Raw genomic sequence first — 27,501 nt, forward strand, 5'->3', positions numbered from 1 at the left:
GTTTTATTTATTATTTTTATTATAACCACTTGCCTTAGATTATCACTATATAGGAGGGAGGTTATTATATCCATCTACTAATCCTATTCAGTGCTTCATCATTGTCGAACCTACCAAAGCATAGGAGTAACTGGTTAGTTGATATATATTTCTTAAATTCCAATAGAACCAGGTTACAGTAAACTCTGCATTACAATAACATAGACATAATAATATTCTACATTGCCATATTGAAGTCAAGCCTATCAAATCTTTAATGGATTGCAGGATGGTTAATTTCCACTCAATTGGTGTGACAATTTTTGCTGCAATGTTTATAAGTGCATCAGGAGGGACATTTTGCATTGAAAGATTGTAATATTTGTAAAATCCAAAACTCAGGGCCATCCAGTATTTCATTGCCTAATATTTATTCAAGATCCACCTTGCAAAATGTTTAAACACTCTCTGGAAACGCATATCTTTATTAGAGCTTACCCTGACCTATAGTACTCACTTTGATACATCTTCACAACTGTCCCAATCTCCACTCTGAGCCACATTTGCTCCTCTTGTTTCAAATGGACCATCTTCCAAATAGAATGTAACCTCTCTCAAAAGCAGAGCCCTCCCTACCCTTTGTTTTCTTATCTTTATTTACTCATATGTTTATTAGAGCTTACCCTGCACCCACCTATAGTACTCACCCTGGTACAACCTCACAAATATCCCAATCTCCACTCTGAGCCATATTCGCTTCTTTTGTTTCAGATGTCATTATCATCAACATTTATTTACATAGCGCCAGCAAATTCTGTAGCGCTTTACAATTGGGAACAAACATTAATAAAATAATACTAGGTGATACAGACAGACAGAGAGGTAAGATGGCTACAGAGAGGTATCTATGGGACAATGGGAGTTTGATACACAAGGACACGTGCTACATTATATTGCATATTGGTCCAGCTAAAATACAAAGGTAAAATATATTGAGTGGGCTGTATGATCAGTCATGGTATGGTCAGAGATGTGCCATTTTCCAATTAAAATGTAACCTCTGTCATGAGCAGGCCCCTTCCTACATTTTGTTTTCATATATGTATATACTTTGGTCTATCTTGTATGTCCTGTTTTCCCTATTGTCCGGTACTGGAAACATTGTATTGCCTTGCAATAATAATAATAATAGTAATATTAATTAGCTTCTACAGAATGGTTTGTGGTCATGATGAGCTGTACAAAGTAGTTAACTCTCTTCTCAAATTATTTTTTAATTTTTTAATTCATTTTCCATAGGTAGTAGCATATCTGCAAGTATGTCCAACTTTGTTGATTAGGGAGTCAAAGAGCTTCTTGGATAGTTGGAATGGACAATCCCACCAGCTGACTGATTTATAGTGTCTGAGATGTGCACCAATGTTTCAATGTTTGGGTTTTTAATCTTGGTTGAACGTTTGGGTTTGAGTACAAGTGAGGCGAGTGGGAATATTAGTATTGATATGTGCTTAAGGATCCTACGTTTTTTTCATAATTGTGATGTATTGTGATAATTTTTGTTTTGCAGACCAATTCAGGTATCCAAGGAGCTATCTTTTTTAATGTAGATGATGTATGTCCTTATATTGTGAGCCATTATTTAATCTTTGGACAGGACTATTCTAAAATTCTATTGAGGTGGATTGCCTTATGATATGTAAGTATATTTGGTAATTGTAATGATAGATTTTTCAGCCTGTAGAGTATGCTTGTCCAACATCCTCAACAAAGTCACTGACAATGCCTTATAAGTCTTAGAAAAGTGGATGGTATTGAAATAGGAAGAGTCAGTAAGTAGTATAATATTTTATGTACAACATTCATCTTAGTAATATTGACTCTTTGTCCAAGGGAAATTCTTTAGCTGTCAATTTGTAAGGTCAGATTGAGTCTTACTCAATTAAGGTACAAAATGTTATACTACTTTTTAATGTCTTTAGTTATTATTATTGCTAAGTATTGAACTTGGGAAGGAATCCATCTAAAAATGAATGGCCATTGATGGACTTGTACTGGTTGTTCTGGTGTATGATTAAGGGCTACCAATTTTCAGTACTTTATTTTAAAGTTTGAAAGTTGACCAAACTTGAAATTCAGAGTATAGTTGGGGAAGTGAAATCACTGGGTTTATAAGATTTGCCAACAGATTATCTGCAAGGAGTACTAGTTTGTGGTCTGTCCTCCCACCTCGCACTCAATATCACATTTTATTCTTACAGCTGTACTCTTCCATACATAATATGAAAATGAATGGGATTAGTGGGAACCCCTTTTCTGTGCCATTAGATATATAAAATATGTTTGCTAGATCAATTAGTATTAGTATTAATTTTCTTATTATTATACATTTATGTGTTTCCCATAACGTTACTTTTGTAACCTCAGGAAAATTATTTGTAATGAGATAATCATCTATTGCGTCTCATTGTTTGTTGTCATTTGTTCTCAGGGCTTTGTATTAAGAGTTCAACGTCTAGGGTGGTGTGAGGAATGTATAAAGTAAGGAAGATTGGGGCATGATCTGTCGCGTATGTGATATTCGTAATATATATAAATAGGTGCCTACGGCTTAAAAAGTAATAATTCAATCTTGAATAAATATGGTAGGTATCAGAAAAAAAGTATAGTTTTTTATTTCTTGAATGTGAACCTTCATGAATTCATCAGCTGGGGGTTCTGAAGAAGACATCTTTGGAGGAAGTCCTGGATTAACTATGTGAGGAATCAAAAGCTGAAATCTCCCTCTACAATGATAATACCTTGTTGCAATGCTTTTATTTGATCCAACAGGTTTGACATGTTAGGAGCATAGATATTAGCAAGGGTAAATAATGTGTTAACATTTCCTTTAGCTGATAAGCTTCTACCTTCACCTAAAATGTGCAAGGTAAGTATCTTGAGAAAAATAGATTTACCTTCCTCCTTTAGATTTCTCCTCTGAGTTATCATTGGTGAATACATGTGGGTAATAATAGTCTAGGAGTTTACCCTTGCTTAAAATGTGTCTCCTGGATAAAAGCTATATCTATTTATATGTTTGCAAGGATCTAATTGCTTTAGATATTTTTTCAAGAATGTTAAAGCCTTTAGCATTTATAAATAAGGAAGGGATAAGGAATAATTTGGTGTAAATTTGTACCGGGTGTGGTAGGGTCAGTAGTGCAATGTATTCTGGTACTTCAGAGTACTCCAAAACACTTTCAAAGATTATATGCAAATGGAAAAGGGCATAAATTGGAAGGAAATACAATGGGTTAATGACAAAATGATTAACTCAGGAACAAGGAAACATTACCAAAAAGTGCAAGAATTCTGAGTTTCTACATGAAGTACTGTAGGTTCTTCATACCCTTTGAGGAAAGAAGGAAGGGAGAGGGGCCCCCTGGTGGGTATGTGTGGACAACTCTGCATACATTTCTATATTATATAAACTTTCTACATAGGAGAACAATATTCTGTATACTAAAACAATTTCTTCGCTAGGGAAAATTAATCTTAAACTATTGTTTTAAATTAGATTAAATTATTATCTAACACAACATATACTTACCAAGAAAATAAACAATATTCTCTGCGCTTAACATTTTCTTCACAGTGAGATATCAATAGTAAACTTTAATTTTGATTTGTATTAAACGTTTTGATTATGAACATACTATATTTGAGTCTAGATCTCAGAGTTTTTAGGTATGGAGGCAGTTCTCAAGGGCTCCATATGTGTGTTATTCAAATAGATTATAATCTCTTCCTGACATTCTACATTTTGCCATACTGACTCTGTAGTTGCAATGCAATGGTTAATTCCGCGGTTCTCAAAGTGTGTGTGCTGCGGTGCTGTCACAGGGGTGCCTTGGGCAGGAAAAACAAACAAAAAAAAGAATTTACCAACCCCGTGGCATCCTCCTCCCTCCTCGCTTCTCACTGAATGTCGCGCGTGATGTCATCACGTCCAGCATATTCAGTGAGGAGCAGCAAGAGAGAGGAGGATGCTGGGTCCCGGGTGCCACCGGATTGGTAACAAGACTGAACAAATAGAAGAAAGAACGTCAGGTATGGAAAATAAGTAAATGGAGGGAAAATGGTGATGGGAAACAGCAATGGAGGGGCAAAAGAATGAAGGAGTGAGGATGAAGAGGCACAGAGTGAGGATGAAGGGGCACAGAGTGTGTGAATGAAGGGGCACAGAGTGTGAGGATAAAGGGGCACAGAGTGTGTGGATGAAGGAGCATAGAGTGTGTGGATGAAGGAGCACAGAGTGTGTGGATGAAGGAGCACAGAGTGTGTGGATGAAGGAGCACAGTGTGTGATGATGAAGGGGCACAGAGTGTGATGGTGAAGGGGCACAGAGTGAGGATGATGGGGCACACAGTGTGAGGATGAAGGGGCACAGTGTGATCGTGAAGGGGCACAGAGTGAGGATGATGGGACACACATTGTGAGGATGAAGGGACATAGTGTAATCATGAAGGATCACAGTGTGATCATGAAGGGGCACAGTGTAAAGGTGAAGGGGCACAGTCAGTGTTATGAGTTTTGTACATGTTGTTGTTTTATTTTGTTTGATCTTATTCCTCTTAATATTAGCTGTAAATTATTCTTTGACAGAAATATAATTGAAAAAAATATATACATATAATCTTTTCCCTTGGATTTATGTTTATTCTTTTTGCAAATAACTTACTAAGTATTTTTGTCCTGACTTAAATATTTATTACGTTATTTTGATCCAACTACTTATAAAACGGGACTGCTCGGTAATTATTTTGGAGGGGTGCCTTGAAAAAATTATGGAGACTCTAAGGGTGCCGTGAACTGAAAAAGTTTGGGAACCACTGGGTTAATTGTTTATTTTTTATCCAATTGACCTTACTTAATAGATACATTGATAAGATAAGGTCCATGTTTGTATTTCAGTTTTCTTCTTAACCTTGAAGGAATAAAACTTCTATTATTCATGTAGTATTCTTCTCCGAGTCTCCGGCATTTGGTATGGAACTTATTTTGGTTCTTTTTACAGCTTGGCATTTCTTACTTTGTGGAGATGAAGGGGGGGGGGGGGGGTCTAGATAATAATATAGTAGAGAATCCAACCTGGAAGGCCCACCTTTCTGATATTAAGATTGTCGCAGAAATTTCAAGGTCAGCTGATTATCGAAGAATTGATAAGAGTAGATTGTTTCCCATATTGATGAGTAAGGAAGCTTAAGGGGAAACTCACTTATATTTAATATTATGTAATCATCATTTTGTCCTTTAATTGTGTTAAGAATCTGTGCCAGGATAGATATTGATAGATCTGAATTCTGTTGCCATTAAAATTGATACCCTTTAGACTTCTGACTTAGCGAAGTATATCCTCTCTCACTGTACGACAGGGTCTGCAGGTTATATCAGGAGGGTTATCTAATTAGGAACTTTTTGGCTGCATCACTCTGTGTGCTCTATTTAGCAAAACTGGTCTATCGTATTACAGCACTTTGTTGAGTATCTTAGTGCACACTTTGATGACTCATTGGGGTAAGTTGTCTTCAGAAATTCATCTGATGATTTGCACGTTTGTCCAAATCGTCTAATCTGTATTGCATCTCGAGGGTTTGATGGTAAATAATATGATGGAGCTTTGAGTGGTATTTTTCTGCCTCTTCCTTGTTTTCTTCTAATGTTGTGAGTCTATTGATTGCATGAGCTATATATGTTTGCGCGCTTTCCACTTTTGATGTCACTGTTTCTTCATTGTTTTCTCTAGTGCAAAGAAGTCTTATTTCGTTTGTAAAGAATTTAAATGTAAGATTTTTCCCAAATCTCATTTACCTAAAGCTGTCAGGGAAGTCGAGTTTCTCTCCCAGAGTTGACAAATATCTTTCTGGTAATGGATTCAGTGCTGAAGGTTGTGGTGAATCTTCATTTCGCTAAAGTGCAGCTTCTTTTAAATTCCCTTGATCCTTTATCTGCTACATTTTCTTATCCTTTCCCATTTTGATAATAATTGAGAATAATGTTAATAATTAGTTTTAGAAGTATTCTGTATGAGCATTTCTGCAGGATCACATGCAGTTGTGATGTCTGCCACATCCCCCAAAGAATAAGATAACATTCTTTCTTCCTTTCAACATGGCATGGTAGACATCATTATGGTATTTTGGTGTAGACAGCTTTATTTCAGGAAATAAAGCTATAATTCTTGGGTCAAATCTACAGCACTAATCTGTTCATATGTACAATCAGCAATTCCATTTCCTGTGTAGTGCAAATTAAACAGTGAAAACAACAGTCTGGTTGCTATAGTTATAATGTTCTACCTAAATACAATGTTAGTAAATGAGCCCTTACATGTTGGCAACAGACACACTTTGCAAGAAAATAAACATAATATTGATCTTATTTTGCTAATTAAATATTTTAATTCTGTTATTCTACTATTTAGAGTGCAAAATGAGTGATATGTTCATATGTTTCTGTGGCATAGAATGTAATAAATACTTCTAACACCTTTCTCTACATGTCACTGGCTGGATACAATTATTACATTATTGAATATTTGATATAAGAGAATTATTATAAAATGTTTTTATGCATTGTAATTATGTAACAAATGTAAGAAGGTTGAGGAGGGGGGTGGGGGACTTTACAGTGCAGACAGATCTCACCTCCAAAGACTTTCTCCTCACTATATCATGTGCCATGTGACTTTGGTTTTGACAGTAGTCACATGACACCTTGCAGAATTATAAATCATCAACCGCAAGCTGAAAACCAAAACCAAGAAAGATGGTACTTACCAAGCCTTTTCGATTAGCCTACCCCAGTGATTTATGGTAAATGAAAACACACTTCATTATTTCATGGGATTGCTGCTTTAAAACACAGCTGAAGCATAAAGACATAACAAACATGTTTTGAAACAATGATGCTGTTCTAATATTTATAGCTGCATGTACAAGAAATAATGATTTATTTTTTATGTTGTGTTTTAGACTCTTGCTGCACCTGCACCGTTTGCTGTAGAAACAAGCTGCCAATGCAAAGCTCCACATGAGAAGCTAACCATTGCACAGGCCCATTTAGGAACTCCGGGTGAGTCATGTGGTTGTTGCGCATTTATAATGAATTACTTTCAGAATTGATATACAATATATCTATATATTTAGGGTATCTTATTTCTTACAGCAATGATGTGCTATGAAATTGTAGACTTTCTCCTGGGAGCACAAGGAGACTTTGTTCTTTTTAACCCATACATAGTGTCCAAGGCCCTATGTAATGCATACTTGTCACAAACCTGACAGGTCCTCTTTACATTTTTGGTATGCAATGGGGATTTCAGATTTCCCTTTTCTTATTTTTGGACAGGGAATTTTCACAATAGAAACATGCCAATCCTTTTTTTTCCCCAGATGGAGAAGAATAGCAGGGCACCATGCCTAGTAAGAGTGCCTTTAGCAAGATCCAGTCTCTACCATTATTATTATTAACCTTTTTTTATAGGGCACCACATGAGGTCCGCAGTGTCATACAGCGGGAAAACAACAAGACAGCACATGGTTAACAGTACAATACAGTAAACAAATAATACTACAACTCTCAACACAGCTTCTAGGATGCAAGGGGAAATTTAGTGCAGGCTAAAACCTGTGCCTATTAGTGTGGGTGCAACTAACAGGTCTAGAGACACTGAAAGAGGTACAAAAGACAATGGAGGAGTGGAGTCAATGGGCAGAGCCTAAGGAGGAAATGCACAGTGTAGCTGGTGAGCAAAATTATTAGGTAATGAGAACAGGAGGGAAGAGGGCCCTGCTCACTAGGGCTTACAATCTAAAAGGAAAGGGGTAGACAAATAGTTGACACATGGCGGTGAGCCAATGTAAGGGAATCTGAGGGCAAGAAGCAAGAGTGGGAGAGATGGAGGTTGAAAGAGGGTGAGATATACTGCATCGTGAAATGATTAAGTGGAGGACTGATAGGCTTTTCTAAACAGGTGGGTTTTCAATGACCGTTTGAAGCTATACAGGCTAGGAAATAGTCTTGCAATGTTGCGGATCTATAAATAAAGAAGTGGAAGTTGCTCAAATCAATTTATAGGCTATAGCAGGTGCATGAAAGGGTGGGGTTATCCTAAGTTAGCTCTCAATTTTAAAACACATATGTATGGCCCAAATATATGGGACTCTCATTATTTAGAGTTAGGACCACCCTATTAGCAAAAGCGCCGTGGAGTGGCGGGTGGTTTTAACATACATTTGCAAGTGTGTGCAACTAAGACTTTTGCATTTTTATCTACAGTACAAATGGCAGATATGTTGCTGGCTATAGCAGTGTGCTGGGGGATCTCTCTGAATGTTGCGGATCTGGAAGCAACTGGATTGGACAAGAGATTGAATGTGAGGGGCAAAGGAGCGGGAGGAATCCAGAATGACACCCAGGCAGCGTAGTTGGGGAACAGAGGACATAGTGGTGTTGATGGAGGGAAGACTATGAGTTAAGTTTTGACTATGTTAAGTTTGAGAAAGTTTAAGGACATCCAGGAGGAGATGGAGGAGAGGCAACTGGACACCTGAGAGAGGAGGGAAGGGGAGAGATCAGGAGATGATAGTTAAGTGTCGTCTGCATAGAGGTGGCGCTGGAGGTTGAAGGAACTGATGAGTTCACCCAGGGAAGAAGTGAACAGATAATAAAGCAGAGTGCCAAGGACAGAACCCTGTGGGGCTCCTACAGGAAGGATGGATGGGGGGGATGAGGAATCAGAGGTAGAAACACAGAAGCAGCTGGTTGGTGAGGTAGGAGGTGAACCCCCCAAAGGCCAGTGTCAGAAGGGCCAATGGTGTGGAGTATGAGTGGGTGATCCATGATGCCAAATGCCGCAGAGAGGTCCGGGAGGATAAGCAGGTAAAAATTGCCCGTGGATTTGGCTGAGAGAAGATCATTGGTGATTTTGGTCAAGGCAGATTCTGTGGAGTGGAGGGGGTGGAAGCCAGTTTGGAGAGGATCAAGGATGGAGTTGTCAAAGAGGTAGCTGCTCACACAGTTGTAGACAAGCCGTTTAAGTATTTTGGAGGCAAAAGGGAGAAGAGAAATGGGGCATTAGTTAGATAGTGAGGTGGGGTCAAGATTGGGTTGTTTAAGAGTGGGTGAAATGAGCATGTTTAAAGGATGTGGGGAAAATTCCAGTGGAGAGGGACAGATTGAAGAGGTGAGCAAGGTGGGAGCAGGCAGTGGGGAAGAGGGAGCAAAGGAGGTGAGAGTGGATGGGATGCAGGGGGCGGGTTGAGGGTGGAAAGGATAATATAAGAGAATAGACTTTGTCATCCGTAGTGGGGCAGAAGGAACACAAAAGGTAGTGGCTGGAGGGAGAGGAGGTTGGAGTGGTAGGGGTGAATAAAGAGTGTGGGGCCGGGGGGGATTTTGTGTCTGATAGCCTCAATTTTGGAAGTGATAAAGGAGGCAAAGTAAGTGGCAGTAAGGGAGAATGGGAGGGGCAGGGTTAAAGGAGTGTGTTGAAAGTGGAAAAAAGGCAGCATGGATTGAAAGACTCTGAAGAAAATGTGAGACTTGAAGAATGATTGTTTAGTGAGGAAGAGGGCAGAATTGTAGGAAGAGAGGATGAACTTGAAATGACGGAAGTCTGACATTGAATGGGATTTCCTCCAGTGGTATCTGCGGTACATGTGGATTTTTTAAGGAACCAGGTAAATTTGGAGTGCTAAAGTTGGGGTTTAGAGCGCAAAGGTGGACAGAAGAGGCAGGAGCAGCAGAGTCAAGAGCAGTGATGAAGGTATGGTTGTATATAGGGAGGCCGCTTGGTTTGGGCAGGCCAGGGTGGATAAAGGGGAGAGGATTAATACCATTCCTACATTATTTTTGAAGCATTGCTCCCTACAGTTACACCATTTAGTATAACGTGTGAATCGACTCCAGCGAGATATATATATATATATATATATTGGCAAGAGCACACTCTTCTGGTGAAACACACGCTAACAGCTTCTTGCATTTTTGCTTAGTTTTAATGTCAGGGTGGTAAGTACTTGACAATATAAATATTCCATACAGTTTCTGTAAACTAAACACTAAATAAACAATGACCGGCTCTCTAGACATTGGCCTGCTTTTGTAGCATCGGTCATACTGAACACTGAGACAAACAGGTTTTTAATGTTAACACTCCTCCCACAGCCCTAGCTTGTTGGGCAGGTGACAATCCAACCTTCCTTTAAAAGGAGTTCTCATCAGCTGCTCTATTTGCCCTGACTACAGACATACCCTGTCAGCCTGCTGTTGAAAAATACACTTCCAAACCATGTAAGTTAAATCAGACTTATTTTGTCACACATATGTCCTCCACCTGTTTATCTTTAACCTAGATGTACTGTTGCACATATGTGTAACACTGTTTGCATCCTTTCTTTGCGGATTGCAAGCTAAATACCTCCCTTAATTACATATCCCTCCCCTAGCGTCACCAAGTAGGGGTGCACGGATTTCGCGAGGAGAGCAAATTTTCGTGACAACTCATCTGCATTTTTATGAAGAATCTATGTTCTACTGAGAACTTGAAAGATTGCATTATCAAGAACCAGCGTGTTACCTTGGCATTTACCTCCCTGTTGTTCTGCATCCACTGCAATGGTGCATGATCTGTTATTAATGTGAACTCTCTGCCTAGGAGATAATAGCGCAGAGCTTCTGTAGCCCATTTTATGGCGAGACATTTCCTGCAACAAAAATTCACATAAGTTGACACTGGAGGCATCAGTTTGAATGAAGAACCCCTGGGTAAAGTTCAGTGCTTGTAGAACTAGAGAGTAAGAGAGGACTAAATGCAGATCTGACCAAGTGGCTTCTGCAGAGTCAGACCAGGCTTATGTAGCTAGACAACTTTTTATTAACATGTTGGTAAGTGGAGCAGCTCTTGTGGGGAAATGGCTTACAAATCGCCTTTAGTAACCTACTAAGCCTAGGCTGGTTCTTAACTGCGATTTCTTTTCTGATCTTGGGCAATTTTTGAATGCCTCCACTTTGCTTAGTTGGGGTTTTACTTACCCTTGCCTGACAATGTACCCCAAATACTTAACTTCTCTCATGGCTATGGCACATTTTTCTGGATTAGCTGTTAGTCCTGTAGACCTTAATGAAGCTAAGGCCACCTCGACTGTTATTTCCTGTCAGAGGTATAATCACTTTATCATCTAAATAAGTGGCTGCATAAGCTGTAAGGGGTTGTAGCAACTTATTTATGGCCCTTTGAAAGGTGGCAGGTGCCCCCATGTAACCCAAAGGGTAAGACTTTATATTGGAAGAGTCCAACAGGGGTGGAAAATGCGGTCTTTGGCTTAGCTGAGGCAGTGAGAAGAACTTGCCAGAACCCCTTAAGTCAACAGTAGTTAATTACTGCCCACTAGACTTTCTACCAGTTCGTCCACAAGTGGCATCGAGTAGGCATTGAACTGGGACACACCGTTTAGCCACCTAAAGTCAATATAGAACCTGATACCCCATTAGGATTCAGGATTAGCACAACAGGGCTGTTCCACTCACTAGTGGATTTCTAAATTACATCCAGGTGGACCATCTTCTCAATTTCCTTTTTCACGTACGTCAGCCCATCTGGCTTCTGGAATGCGATACGGCTTTTGCTTTATGACAACTTCTGGCAGGGTGAAGATATCATGTTCATTTAAGGTAGTGTGCCCAGGAATGGAAGAGAAGACATCCCTGTTCTGGTGTATCATTTCCTGAGTCTGTTGTTTCTGCTTAATAGACAAAGCTGGCTTTATGGGTACTTCAGACTTTTCAATGACAGTACTCACTACCTGAGAAGAGGTGTCCTCATCATACCAAGGTTTAAGGAGATTGACATGGTATATTTACTCCTCCCTTCTCCTCCCCAACTGATGGACACTGTAATTGACAGGACCGACAGCCTCTAAGACTTCATATGGATCTTGCCAGTGGGAACTTTCCTGGGTTGGAACCAGGACTAGGACCTTGTTCCCATGCTTGAAAGATCGAACTACAGCACTTTTTCATAACTTCTCTTCTGTCTTTCTTGAGCCTCTTTTACATGCTGTTATATAATGTGGCCTATCTTTCCTAAACTCTCATACATTTGGGACACAAATTATACTAGATTTGTCTCGCTCTGGCCTTGCTGCTCCCACCCTTCCTTTAACATTTCCAAAATACCCCTGGGCTGTCTCCCAAATAATAATAAGAGACTAAACATGTTGAGGCCTGAGGTACCTCACGGATAGAAAACATCACATAGGGAATAAGGCTGTCCTAATCTTTTTTTCTGAGCCATGGCTTTCCTGATCATGTGCTATAATGTGTAGTTAAAATGCTCCACCAAGCATTCCGGTTTGGCCGTTCCCAAAGATCGAGGTCCAGATGTTGTGAACTCTTATCCAGCTTCCAACTGTTGCATCAGTTGCCGACATGTCCGGCCAGACTCGGTCACTGAGGACCTCTTTAAATAGTGGGAAGTCTTGCCCAAGAATGAGTGGATATGGGAGTTTAGGCGCTATGCCAGCCACCCCCATAACTGTTTGGTTTTTAAGCATGACTGACAAAAGTGTTCTCTCATACTCCTCAGTTTTCCCTTGTACGCACAGGACCTTCACCTTGGCCAACCGAGTAATTATGATTTCGGGCAAGGTAGAGCTGGAAACTAACGTAAGTTCACTCCCAGAGTCAACCAATGTCAAGACAAGGTTTTGATTGATAAGCACTGTCGGAACAAAGGAACAAACAAGGCCTTTCTCATGTGGGACTCATTGTGCAACAGCTTGGAAAGCAGACCCAACATGTACAACAGAACAGTCCATGAGTTCCGGTAGTTTAGGACACTCGGCCCTAAAGTGGTCTGGCTCACTACATGCGAAGCAATTCGGATTAGACACCGTAACCGGCCCTCTGTCCATAGCAGATTTGCTATTGGACCCTGTAGCAACAATTGTCACACCTGCCTTTCAACATGGCATCTGCTTTGGCACGAGAGCAGGTTCTTTGGTGATTTGCTGTAGCGCACAAAACCTCTCTCTCTCTTCATAAGCTTGTGGGTCTGATTGCAGCACTCACCTTTGCAGACCGCAGTCCTGCCCCCGAATGCATGCTTTTGCAAGAACTTCAATAATCCAAGTAGGCAAATTCTTCTCATGTCGCAGCCATTGTTTAAAATTCGTGATCGCGCTGGGCCCAGCCTGGCCCCAAAACCCCAATGCGAGTCAATATCTCAGACAAGGATAATCAGAGGCCCGTCCTCTTGCAGATCCATATAAGCTTGCTGAGCTTCGCCAGTCAGATATGGCGCCAGCCTCTCGGCCCAAACTTTTTGCAGCTCTTTCAAAGGACACCAGGGGGTAAATGTATCATCCTCCGAGGTTTTCAACTCGCTGGAAATCGGCGAGTTTGTATTGAAAATTTAAAGCGGCGATGGCTTGTAAAGGCAAACTTGCCTTTACAAGCCACCGCCGCTTTACATTTTACCTGCAAAGTCGCCAATTTTCGTCGAGTTGAAAAAATCGGAGGATGATACATTTACCCCCAGATATGTTTCTGTGTCATCAACTGGCGTCACTGTACATAGCAGATTTGTTATTGGGCTCTGTAGCAAGGATTGTCAAACCTGGCTTTTGACGTGTCATTGGCTTTGGCATGAACACAGGTTCTTTGGTCATTTGCTGTAGTGGGCCCTGGGTCTCAGGGCATGGTGACACCTGTGGTTCTCCTAGTGCCAGCATGCTTTGGCTGCCATGGGTAATAGTACTTGCAGTTCTACAAGCACTAGCATGTCTAGACTTTATTACCTCACACCCACTGCCCAGGGGTGTGGGAAGAGCCATAGTGCTGTCAGCACGGAGCTGGGTATTTATAGATGGGGGCCTCCGCACATTTTTTTTGCAGACCCCGCTCCTTAGGGAATTCAGCCCTGTGCTCACCAGCCTGGGGTTGCTTGTCATCATGGCAGAGGGACCCACTGCTGCGGGTTGCCCTGGTATGATGCCACCTGTCCTGGATGACTAAGCCTAGGGATGATTAGAGGAAAATAGGGGGGACCCCACACTGGTTGTCCCACCAATTTTCCTTCGACCAGTGCCAGGCTGGCAGCATTAGGGGTTTCAGTTAACCCTTTAATTACCCCACACCCACTACCTAGGGGTGTGGGAAGAACCTTGTGCTGTCAGAATGGGGCTGGGGACCGGTACCCCTATGGGGGGGCGCATTTTTTTTTGTGGACCCCACCCTAGGGAATCCAACCCCATGCTGACCAGCCTCTGGTTGGTTGTCATCATGGTAGGGGGACCCCCTGCTGTAGGTTCCCCTGCTATGGTGCCAGCCCTATGCTTAGTTAGCCTCAACTGGCTAAGCATAGGACTAGTTGAAAGAGAGAGGCATCCTGATGAGTGTCTTAGCGGGGTGAGCCATTTTGCTATGACATTCCTGAATTTTTTCAGCAGTTTGACACCAGTATATGTTTTTGTGAAACCAGCTATACATAGAGTCACCTTTCTGTGAATGAGCTGGCAGTGAGTGCTAGCTCTACTATGCTGAAATGATGAGGAGGATGATGGTGAAGCTACTGGAGCTGCTGCTGATGGTGATATACCTACCATCTACCCAGTGGGCTGTCACGATCATGTAGTCTTTGGTTTGACCAGTACCGCTTGTCCACATATCCGTAGTTAAGTGGACAGCCAGTACAGTGGCATTTTTTAGGGACTAAATGACTTTTTGCTTACCCTTCTGGTACAGCTGAGGGATAGATGTTCAGGAGAAATGGAATCAAGATGAGATTTATTAGTATGCACATAAGACCTCAACTAATTGGCAAAACCCTGATTCATTGATGTCGGAAATTGGACACACATCCAATGCTAACAAAGCTGTAATAGCTTTAATGATCTGCTGTGAAACAACATTTCCCTACTACATCAGTAGTAGAGAAATTGATGGAAACACTCTTAAAAGAAAGAATTGTAGAATATCTGAAATCCAGTAACTTACAGGATCCCAAACAGCATGGATTTACTGTGGGGACGATCATGGCAAACAAATCTTATTGACTTTTTTGACTGTGTTACTAAAGTAACAGGACAAGAGGTGGGAGGCATACATATAGCTTATCTAGTAAGGCTTTTGACACTGTCCCACATTGCAGACTGTTAAATAAACTTGAAAGCTTGGGATTGGATTCTAAGATGGTCAAATGGATAAGAACTTGGTTGCTGGATATAAAACATTATAGTAAATGGAGTGCATTCACAGGAGGGAAAGGTTACCAGTGGAGTACCCCAAGGATCTGTATTTGGACCTGTGCTTTTTAATATCTTTATTGGGGACATTGCAAATGGTATTGAAGGGAAAGTATGCGTTTTTGCGGATGACACAAAGATATGCAACAGGGTAGACACACCAGGAGCTATAAAACAAATGATCGATGATCTAGGTAGACTAGAGGAATGGTCAAGAGAGTGGCAACTACAGTTTAATGCAACTACAAATCATGCACTAACGTCTGAAGGCTAAATACAGTATTAATGAACTATAATAGAAACTACTGAGGATGAAAGGGATCTAGGAGTCACTATTTCAGGTGACTTAAAAACAGATAAGCAATGTAACAAAGCAATTAGAAAAACAAGTCAGATGCTTTGTTGCACTGGGAGAGGAATCAGTAGCAGAAAGAAAGAAGTAATAATGCCACTGCATAGGTCATTGGTACGGCCTCATCTAGAATACTTTGTTAAATTCTGGAGGCCATATATTCAGAAGGATATAAATACATTAGAGACTGTACAAAGAAGGGCAATTAAAATGGTGCATGCCCTACAGCACAAAACTTACCCGGAAAGACTAAAATATCTTAATATATGTAGTTTGAAGCAGAGAAGGGAACGGGGAAAGCAGGGCATGATAGAAGCTTTCAAATATATCAAGGGTTTAAACAAGGTACAGGAGGGAAACATTCTTAAAGAGAGATAAATATTAGAACACAAGGACATGCACTAAAACTGGAGGGAAGTAGGTTCAGAGGAAATTTGAGGAAAAAGTACTTCACAGACAGATTAGTGGATAAGTGGAAAAGCCCCCCATCAGAGGTGGTTGAGGCTAATCCAATAGAGCAATTTAAACATGGTTGGGATAGACATCATATTTTTACAAAGAATAATGGATCAAATGAGGTTTGAAGTTACCATAGGTTAAAAATTGGGCAGACTAGATGGGCCAAGCGGTTCTTATCTGCTATCAAACTCTATGTTTATAGGATGCTGACTGTCATACCAGTTTCCTCTTGTAAAGGCTCGCTTCACAGACAATTGTGTAAAACTATAGATATTACCATTCTTGCTCCCCGTCTGTATAAGATGTATCACTCCCATTAGCAGCAGCTATATAGTGCATGGATGTCTCTTGGGAATCATGGCTTGCTTTAGGGGAGTCATTAGGAATTGGAAAATTGGATGCTGGACTACATACTAATAATGAGGAGGTTAATGATGAAGATGTTGACGCTGGTGAGGATTGCAACTGTCTATCCATTCAGCTGATAACTGAAGCTGGGCTACTTGCTATTAGACACAATTTGCCACATTTGGAAACACGACTCGAATGAACTCCCTGCAAATTACGTAACATGGAGGCGGTGTCAGGATGATCAACGTCCCTACCTCTACTTATTTTGACCTGACAAAGGCTACAGATGCATTGAAAAATATTATTTGGGATTGGATAAAAATCTTTCCAAACAGAAGAGGTGCATTTTTTTCGTCTTATGCCCTGGCATGATAATTCGCTTTTCAGGCACATGAGGTTGTGGTAATATTTAGTTCAACACAGTCATCATCTTCCTCTTCCTCATTATCTTATTCAAGTACAACACATTCATTTTCAGATCCACAATTATTCCATGCATCCTCAATTTCTAGTTGTAAATCATCATCAATACTAGTACATCCTCATCCTCACATTTCCAAGTGGTTGAGGAATCTTGGAATGAAGCTGCTCTATAATGACAGTGTCAGAATCTGAAACCTCAGACTCACATATAGAGCTCATGGATGGTATCCTCCGTACACTCTCCTCAGGATTCTGTGAGTGCCCTCATTATTCTACAACCTCAGTGTTATTTTGATGGAGACAGTGACATACCTATACTCTGAGCGAGAAGTGTTGGAAAATAAGGAAGATGCATGACTGTGTTGGGTATTCTGTTTTGTAAAGGCCATTCTAGAATGTATATCAGCAGTAGCAGGAACCCTACTTGCAGGGGCGGATTGATCATACACCTCACCAGGACTTCTCTTTGTTGGCCAGTCCGACAGTTCAGTCGGGTTCCTTAAACTGCCTAGGGCCGCGCACTGCCTGTTGCCGTGGAGTGGAAGTGTGCATTCTTTTAGTTTACATCCACTGTGAGCCTGCTCGGTCCTCACCTCTTATCTTCTGTTGCCCTGGCTATCAGATTAAAGCACCTCCTCCTCTGCGTGCTTCCTCTATTGGCCGGATAAAATGGCCACGGCCCGCATCTCATTTAATTACAGCCCGCCCATAAGTGTTCCAATCTGCGTGGACAATATCCTCCATAGCCCATCCATGACTCCTTCATCCTCTACAGGTTTGTCTGTCTTGCCCTCAGCTTCTCTGTTACCTCCTCCTGCCTTCTCCGTGCCTCTGTCTGTCTCTATCACCCTTCTAAGTTCCTTTTGTTTTTGTCTTTCTGTCTCCAATTGTGTATGTCTCTCTATCTCTGTCCCCCCGTTTGGGTGTGTGCCCCTGTGTCAACTTTTTATGTGTCTATTGCTTTCTTTCTCCAACTTTGTGTGTCTGTCACTCTGGGGTGAATTAAAAGCAATAGTTCCTTAGTTGCCTCACCTGTTCTTTTGCTGCAAAATTTATAGGCAATTATTGTACTGATTGCATGTTAAAATGTACTTAAATCCGCTCAACTGTTGGGGTGCGAAAAACAAAAATGATCGAAAGAAGAATAAAATTTTTTATCACGTGACCCTTACCGCAAAAATATTGTGCAAGGCAACAACCGATACCTCGCTCAATAATTGAATCATCTGTCTCCAATTTTGTTTGTGCACCAATGTCTTCCTGTCTATCTCCCATATGTGTGTATTTCTCCTTCACACCCTTTCCAACTGTTGGTGATGGGCAGTAATAGTTGCCTCTGCCTATGCACGCCCTTTGCTGCCCTGTCAAACACCACCATCAAACCTCAAACCCTGTATCGGAGACCGTCATCTTGACTTAGCCAGGCCAGGCCAGAAGAGAACAGAAGGATGACAGAAGATACTAAGGGAAAACGTTATATATCTTTTATTTAGGTAACTATATGTACTGTATTTGTAAATATTACATTTATATTATTTTTATTTTTTGTGATTAAATAACCTTTCAGATGCATAGTAGTTAACTAATATTTAATAAACTTTATTCTTGAAATGAATAAAGTTTTATTCCTTTGATTCTTTTTAATTACAGAGACATATCATAGCTCAACCACCACAACTTTCATTTAAACAAGCTATTTAAATCTTTCATTACCTTGTTGACATGATGAATTCATCACCGAGTTGAGCCAGGCAGAGGGAGATTTAAAAACCCTGGTTAAGTACCCTTTTTTATATAATTTTTTTAAAAATAATTTAGTACATAATTTAATTAATCAAATGCTTAATTTTATTTTTAATGATTCTGGTCTGGTAATGCCATCTAAGGATGGGGTTACAACAACAGGGAGTACCACCATGTTGCTGTATAAATAGATTCCCCCAAATGGGATTATGTCCAGCGGTAACCCCATTAAAATATAGGGCAAAATAACTTTTCACCCTTTAATGAATCAACCCCTCTATTTTATGCCTACAACCACCTTTGAGGTGGGGGCTATTTATTTAATTGAGAGATGATTGTGGTGGAAGGGTCAATTTAATTGGGTCGTGGTGGTGCCTATTAATATAAGGTGGGGTGATGGAACTATTAATTTAATGGCGGGGTGGTTTGGGGGCTTTTAATTGAATGTAGGGCTGAGTTGGGAGAGAGAAATACCTATTTATGAAATGTCAATGCTATTAATGTAGAATTGGTAAGTAGACCTAATTATTAAATGTGGTGTTACTGATTTAATGTCAGGGCTGGTTGTGGGGGGGGGGGGGAGAGAGGCTTAGGCAGTTCACTAGTTGCTTTGCTTTCCAAAAGGTGAATAGTAACTATTTTTTTTACAAATAAGACCCCAACATTCCAGGATCCACCAGCAGCAGCACCAAGTAGTCACAGCTGCAAAAACAGGTTGGATAGATTATCACTGTCTGTCAACTTTCCCGATTCTGGTGGGTCAGTCCTGAGTTTGAGAGACTGTCCTGATCAGTCAAGATTTTACCCCCAAAATGCTGAAATGCTGGGACTTTGTCCCACTATGAAAGGGGGACCCCAATGCTGTGGGTACTCTGTGATAGTGTGAAAAGCCCCTCACCTATTTTGGTGGGATGGACTACACTGTTTTTTATTTATTTTCTTTCTCTTTTTTTATACTGTACAGTTTGAGGAGGGGTTAATTAATGAGGGGGGGGGTGGTATTGCGTGGCAGTCACAAAAGTGCTCTTTGTAGTATATGACGGTCACTAGGATGCTCTCTGTATTGCGATCACAAAAATGCTTTCTGTATTGTATGGCAGTCATAAGAATGCTCTCTGTATTCTATGATGGACACAATAATGCTCTTTGCATTCTATGACAAACACAAGAATGCTCTCTGTATTCTATGGCGGTCACTAGGATGCTCTCTGTATTGTATGGAAGTCACTAGGATGCTCTCTGTACTGTATGGAAGTCACTAGTATGCTCTTTGTATTGTATGACAATCACTAGGATGCTCTCTGTATTGTATAGTAGTCACTAGGACGCTCTTTATATTGAATAATATGCATCACTTATACTGGTCAGATAATCAGGAAGAACCTATATAAACCTTGCAATTAATTTTGTATGGCGCATCCATGGTAGTATTTTTTATTTAAAAAGCATTTTTTGAATTGCTCATGCTAGAGTGTTTACTAGTAATCAAAGATATATTTAAAAACGTGATGTTTTTTATCTTTGAAAGCCACCCCTGCCCCAAAGAAGAGGTATAGAAGACATTGGGAGGGTGAAACCTCTTCTTGAGGTTAAGGGCACAGACACCACCATGGTTGGGACGGTGGTAGTCACTTTCACGATGATAGTAACACCGATAACAATGACACCGACATAAAAATAACGATTAACATCAGTGCGACAGTGAGTATATATCTACATACCATAATTTAGATGTACAGCATTTCCGACAACTCTTATACCCGCCACCTCTAAATTGCGAATAAACAAAAGGCGGCAACTGGTAAGCACGTCATTCACACTGAGCTTTCGGAGATGCTGTACATCTAAATTATGGTATGTAGATATATACTCACTGTCGCATTGATGTTAATCGTTATTTTTATATCAGTGTTTTTGTTGTCGTTGTTCCTGTCATCGGGTGTATGTACCCCACCCGGTTGGGACACCCCAAAGTTTTGCATACAGGTAGGCAGATGGAATGTATTTTTTTTATTTATTTATACTGCTTGGTAGACTTTTGAATCGGTGGGAGACCCAACCACAAATAAATTAATGCTAACCCTGGGAAATCCCAGCTGCTGGATTATGCTGCTTCACTCAAATAACCAATGTGTGCACTCCACCCAATAATTGAGAACACCCAATAAAATAGTATTAAAGTAATTTTATCGTTTTGCAATAAGCATTGTCTAGGCGATTTGTGTTTCCAAAGCACAAAGTAATTTATTTTAGCAGATGCAAAATTTAGCAGTTCAATACATAATTATAATACGGTACAGACAATACCAAAACATACATACATACCGTGCCCGCATGCGCTAAGCTGTTGTCCGCTGGTACCAACTAACAGTACTTCACTCCAGAATACTGTGGTCAGAGATGACTGGGCTAATACCAGCTAGAGCTGTATTATATACACTCGGTGTTACAGTGAAAACAATGCAGATGGTGTGGCTTGCTTCTATTGGTCCAGGTATCAGGAAGGTCCAGTGTGCTGCAGGTCATAGGCCAGTTCAAACCAAAATATCCAAAGGTGGGGGTCATCTCTCCAGGGGTTGTGCTCTGACTTTCCCACCAAGACTCCAGTTTCAACTAGTCTGTTAGCATTTTACAGTTGGTTAACTTCCATCATCCCCCCTTCTCCCCGTGGGAGGGGTAGTAAAGGCTAAATTTAGGAGTTGAGGGCTCAAACTCATTTTTGTGAGGTAATTTTACCTCATGAACACACATGCTGTGTTAGGGTGTGTGTGTGTGTGTGTAAAAAACTACCGGGTGACAGAGTGCTCAAGCTGCAGCACCACCTGCTGGGCAGAGTTATATACTACACTGACCTAGTAAATTCTTAGCATTGTCTAATATATAAAAGCCTAGCGGCGTGTGTGTGTGGCGATGAAGATGACAAGAACCTTTTTAACACCTTAAGTAGCTTGATTTGACTAGAATGCATGAGTATCATGCACGGGTTAACTTGTAATATATAAACTAATAATAAACTAAATATGATATGCTCATAAATCACTGTGGAATGGAACCAATATAAATATGAAATATATAAATAACTAAATGTTAGAGTGCGAGTGTGTGTGTGCATATTTTACCACGTGATTGCGCCATGCCACGTAACACGTGGCATACTGATCGCAATCGCACGGTAAAAAATATTAACCAATATACTTTCGTTCATCCAATTATACAACTTCAACAATAGGGAAAAGAGGGAACGTTATCCTACAATTCATATGACACTGCTCCACAATATACTTCCAATTTAGAAAATGTGTTCTTATTTCTTAACAAGCTAATATTATATTTTTTGGGGGGTTGTGCTGCTCAGAGTAAAAGAAAAGAACACCCTGTTTTTTGGAAGGTACTGCTGCTGGCACTCAAGCACAACACACTGTTTTTGGACCGCTTAATAAATATGTCACTGAATAATCCTCAGAAGTATAGATTTAATAGAAAACACTTTAGATTTAAAAATGTATAGATTTTTTAGGTTATACTGCTGCTGACGCTCACATACCAACACCCTGTTTTTTCCCACTTAATACAGATGTCACAGAGTGACTCTCACAAGTATTGATTTAGATAGAATGCACTTTTTATTTTATTTTAGAATATATAGGTTTTTTCGGGGTGTGCAGCTGCACTGACGCTCAGATGTAAACACCCTGTTTTGGACCACTTCTTAATAAAGATGTCACTGCCTCACACAAGATTACTTTAAATAGAATCACTTTAAATTTTAAAGGAATTTTTTTTGGGTTCTGCTGCTAAGGGTCATACAGTAAAAGCACACTATTTTTCTTCACTAAATACTAGTTCAGACTGATGTCTATATAGTATTATACATTTGCATTAATAACAACCAGTAGCCATTACTTCATCTAAACTCTCTAACAAATTGGAAACCAATTGAACAGCAAACTATTCTAGATGATTGATCCCTATAGAAATAAACTGCATTAATATAATCTCACCGATTCTATTGTTTGCTCTGCCTGGGGGTGGAGGGAATATGAAGCAACTTAATAATCATATAAGGAGCATAACAATGATCATCTTGAGTCACCATAGATTATTATACATAATAAAAGGGGATAGAATAAGGGAAGTAGATGGGGGGAAAGATAAATCTGTCTGGAGGCTCTCAACATGTGTTGGGGGGTGGGTCAGGGCATCTCACTGAAGGGTTGTCCCTAGCTGTGGGGAGTGATGTATGTGGGAAGGATATCTCTCAAGAGGTAGAGGGAATGAGGAAGGAACTATAAGGACCAAATTCCTTAAATTCAAGCCATCTCAAACAGGTAGACTTGGGTGTAGTCTGAAGCTGAGAGAATAATATCGTACATAGACATATAATAGTCGATGAACTTTAACGATTTCATAGCTAGAGGGTGACCTCCAATGTATGGGGGCGTTATTGAGTTGTTAGAGGAGATTTTTTTTTGTAGGTTGATATAGGGATGTTTATGGTTGCCAAAGGGCTAGAAATCAGGATATTGGTCTTGTGGTCTTGGAAAGAGGTTGCAGACAAAGATTACCGCAAAATAATGTATGAAGTGGCATTTAAATCTCACTGATGGTGGGATTTACCGTTATCCAGTATTTGAAAATGAAAATGAAATGTCTCTTTGGAGGAGAAGTCCAATTTTTATTATTGTGTTTTTGAAAACAGATACAGTGATTGATATTTATCTCTGGCTGTTTATAGAAACAGCAGTGCAATACTTATACTGTGTTTTTCAAATTCATGTGCACTCCTAATTGGCTTACTTATGTGTTCATATTATATATATAGTATTATGGAATTTCTAAAGATAATATAGACTTTTTAACAATACAAGGTCAGAACACAGCACATTTAAATGCATTTATAGCATTTAATTGTCTAGTTCAGTGGTTCCCAAACTTTTGCAGTTCGCGGCACCCTTAGAGTCTCCAAATTTTTTCAAGGCACCCCTCCAATATAATTATTGAGCAGTCCTGTTTTAGTTGGGTCTAAAAATTGTAATAAGTATTTAGGTCAGGACAGAAATACTTATTTAGTTGTATGCAAAAATGCCCCCTCTGCATCTAGACACTCTGCCCTCAGGCACTCTGCCCCCTCTGCATCCAGACACACTGCCCCCTCTGCATCCAGACACACTGCCCCTTCTGCATCCAGACACACTGCCCTCTCTCACACTGCCCCCTCTGCCCTCTGTCACGCTGCCCCCCCTCCTCTGCTCTCTGTCACGCTGTCCCCCCTCCTCTGCCTTCTCTCACGATGTCCCCCTCCTCTGCCCTCTCTCACAATGTCCCCCCTCCACTGCCCTCTCTCACGATGCCCCCCCCCCTCTGCCCTGTCACGCTGTCCCCTCCTCTGCCCTTTGTCACGCTGTCCCCTCCTCTGCCCTCTGTCATGCTGTCCCCCCCTCTGCCCTCTGTCACTGCCCTCTATCACGCTGTCGCCCTCCTCTGCCCCTCTCACCCTGTGTTCCCCTCCACTGCCCCTCTCACGCTGTGTCCCCCTCCACTGCCCCTCTCACGCTGTGTTCCCCTCCACTGCCCCTCTCACTGTGTCCCCCTCCTCTGCCCCTCTCACGCTGTGTCCCCCTCCACTGCCCCTCTCATGATGTCCCCCTCCTCTGCCCCGCTGTCACCCTCCTCTGCCCCTCTGTCACACTCCTCTGCCCCGCTGTCTGCCCCTCTGTCACACTTCTCTGCCCCGCTGTGCCCCTCTGTCTGCCTGCTATCTGCCCCTCTGTCTGGCCTGCTGTCTGCCCCACTGTGCCCCTCTGTCTGCCCGCTGTCTGCCCCTCTGTCTGCCCGCTGTCTGCACCGCTGTGCCCCACTGTCTGCCCCGCTGTCTGCCCACTGTCTGCCCCTCTGTCTGCCACTCTGTCTGCCCCGCTGTCACGCTCCCTCTCACTTCTCTGTCGCGAGCCAGCCATAGGAAAAAACAAAGAGCACATAAACTTACCAATCCGTGCGGCGCCGGGACCCAGCAGACTCCTCTCTCCCGCAGCTGTCACTGAATATCAGGGGTGCCGCGGCGCACACTTTGAGAACCGCCTATCTAGTTCCAGTTCTTCACTCTCCAGTTACTAACCACATTATTTATCTAACACGTTTATAGGAACATGGTTTGTTTATTGGCTGTTTTTAGTTCTTTCGCCATATTATTGATTATTGGACAAATCAGTCCTTCCCTAGACATATTCACTTTTACTGGTAATTTTTAACAACCTAAAATGAACAATATAATGATCTGTCTAGTACCTTTTGGGGCAGTTGGTACAGAAGCAGAACCCAATTGCCCAAAATAGGTACTGTGTGAGTATGGTTTCTGCACAATAAACATTAGGGCCTCAAGCAGTGTTGCAAATTCATTTGTGTAGCGTATAATTCGAATTTGACTACTGGGCATGCCCACAAAAAGGCTTACACTTGAGTCTGTATAGGGGAAAAGGTTGCTAGCCCTAGAACAGGAATCCCTACATGTCACTGGTGGTGTGCACCACATACACTGATGCCATACCACCAGGGCCGCCATCAGAAATCGTGGGGCCCAGTACAAATGAAGCAGGCAGGGCCCCCCGATGACATACCCCCCCCCCCCAATGAACCAAGGCCATCTTTCCGACTGTGCACGATGGGCAGGTGCCCGGGGGCCCAGGGGGAAAGGGGGCCCATGGCAATAAAAAAAAACAAACACTGAACTTAATCAGTTAAGTTCAGGTGAGTTAAGGGGGCCCTTAATATACATATATATATATATATATATATATATATACACACACACATACTCACAATCACCAAATATCGGCATTGTCCCTTCTAGAATCACAACATTTCACTGACTCTCCTGCCCTCTCCTATCTGTTCTTCTCACTTTCCCCACCTGTGGCTGCAAGTTTCTTTAGTTGCGGCTTGTCTGGATCCTGGAATGTTGGGGGCCCTATTTGAAAAAAAAAAATTGGTACATTTAGAAAATTACAGCCAGCCCCGGCGTTAAATCAATATCACCCATGATTAATAATTAGGCCTTCCTCCAACCCCAACATTAAAATAACAGTATTCACATTTAATAAATAAACCTATTTCCCTCCCTACAAACAGCCCCAGCAATAAATTAATAGTATTTACATTTCAGAAATATACCTATCACTGACATTAAATAATTCATAGTCACATTTAACAAAGTGACCTCATTCTCCCCCACATTCAGTAGCCCCCAAACCACCCCATCTTAAAGTAATAGTCCACACTATAAAATTGCCCAACCATTACCCCACAAACAAACTTGCACCCATTAATTAGCCACCACCTACCTCACACTACATTGCCACGAGCCCCCTGTACCATCACACACACATTACTGTGCCCCTTCATCACCATGTTGTGCCCCCTTATGATCACACTGCGCCCTCCATGCTGCTTTTCTCCTTCACCTGGCCCCCATTATCACACTGTGCCATCCTGCCCCCCGCTCCATCACTGTGCCTACCTGCCCCCCCCCCTCTCCATCACTCGGTGACTTTCTGCTTCCCCTTTTTCCTCATACTGTGCCTCTCACTCCCCCCTTTTTCCTCATACTGTGCCTCTCTCCACCCCCTTTTCCTCATACTGTCTGTGCCTCTCCCCCCATTTTTCTTCATACTGTCTGTGCCTCTCCCCCCCCCCTTTTTTTTCATCCTGTCTGCTGCCCAAGCTGACTTCTGCTTGTTTCCATGCATCCTGTCTGCTGTCTGAGATGACCTCTGTTTGTCACTATTCATCCTGTCGCCTCCCTTACTGACCTATGCTTTTTGCCATTTATCCTTGCCTGCTGCTCGCCCAGACCTGTTTGTGACTTTCACAATCTGTTAGGCACCTGCTCTAAGTTTCTATTGTATATTTACTGTTCCTAGTTTGTTATTGTTCCTACTCATAGTAGCTTTAGGGTTTATACTCCTTTCCATTTTGTGGGGTTAGTTTGAATCCACCCATCCATGTATAAACCTATACTATTGCACACAAGATTTGTGGGCAACTGAGTACCTTTGAGCACATAGCTCTCTCTGCATATAGGGCAGCTGTAGGTGAATATCTTACATGGTTCTATAGGTTTAAGTGGCAGACATTGGAGGATGTAAGATGAGAACAGTGGGTACATGGAAGAAATGTGTCTGATTTTGAGTTACACGTATCCTTAAGATACTCCATGTAGGATGTATATCTTTGTATGTCCTGTAGACATGGTGAAATTGTTAGTGTTGATGATGGGCAGACCTTTGAGATGGACTACCTATACACTAGATTACATGTAGGATGGATCTTAAGAAGTGGCTGTGTTTTTGCACGTACGTTAGAGACGCACTTTTGCAGCCAACTCTAACTAAGCCACAAAGTACTTTGTCAAAGTGTCAGATAGATACTAATTCCGACAGGGATGATAGACGTTAGATGATCTCATTGTCCAATGCTTGTATTTAGAAGTATACATTAACCTTCTTTCCTCATGAATACGCACACACACCTCTTTAGTCTGTTTACATTTTACTCCACTGATTCACTTCTGTGTTTCTCCCACAGTAAAACAGCTGCCTACACTGAATGACGATTTTATTAACAATTTTTAGCATTGACTTCCACAAACACATTCACACTTATGGTAGAAGTAACCTACTATAATTAAACTGTCTATTACGGCCAGTCTATTCAGACATTATTGACTCAATGCACTATACATCTGTTTCTAAAACAATACCCCATGAACATTTTGTCTAGCAACTTCCTCACTGGTCACACAATGCAATATGGCTAAATGTATTTCCCCTCTGTAAAATGGTTTAAGTAAATGGTGCCAAGCACGTCCTCTGTTATAATACCTGGTGTCAGATGCCCAAAAACAAGATAGAC

At 41.3% G+C, this 27,501-nt stretch overlaps 1 protein-coding gene across 1 annotated transcript in view; it reads left to right on the forward strand.

Moving 5' to 3' along the window:
- The window catches only part of PCYT1B (phosphate cytidylyltransferase 1B, choline), a 117,993-nt gene that overhangs the window by 20,524 nt on the left and 69,968 nt on the right, over positions 1-27,501 (forward strand). The window contains exon 2 of the mRNA XM_075196516.1: positions 6,993-7,092. Within this exon, the coding sequence (XP_075052617.1) occupies positions 6,993-7,092 (100 nt within the window). The remainder of the gene's footprint in view (positions 1-6,992; positions 7,093-27,501) is intronic.

The sequence above is a fragment of the Mixophyes fleayi genome, chromosome 2, assembly GCF_038048845.1.
Source record: "Mixophyes fleayi isolate aMixFle1 chromosome 2, aMixFle1.hap1, whole genome shotgun sequence".
Classification (NCBI taxonomy): domain Eukaryota; kingdom Metazoa; phylum Chordata; class Amphibia; order Anura; family Limnodynastidae; genus Mixophyes; species Mixophyes fleayi.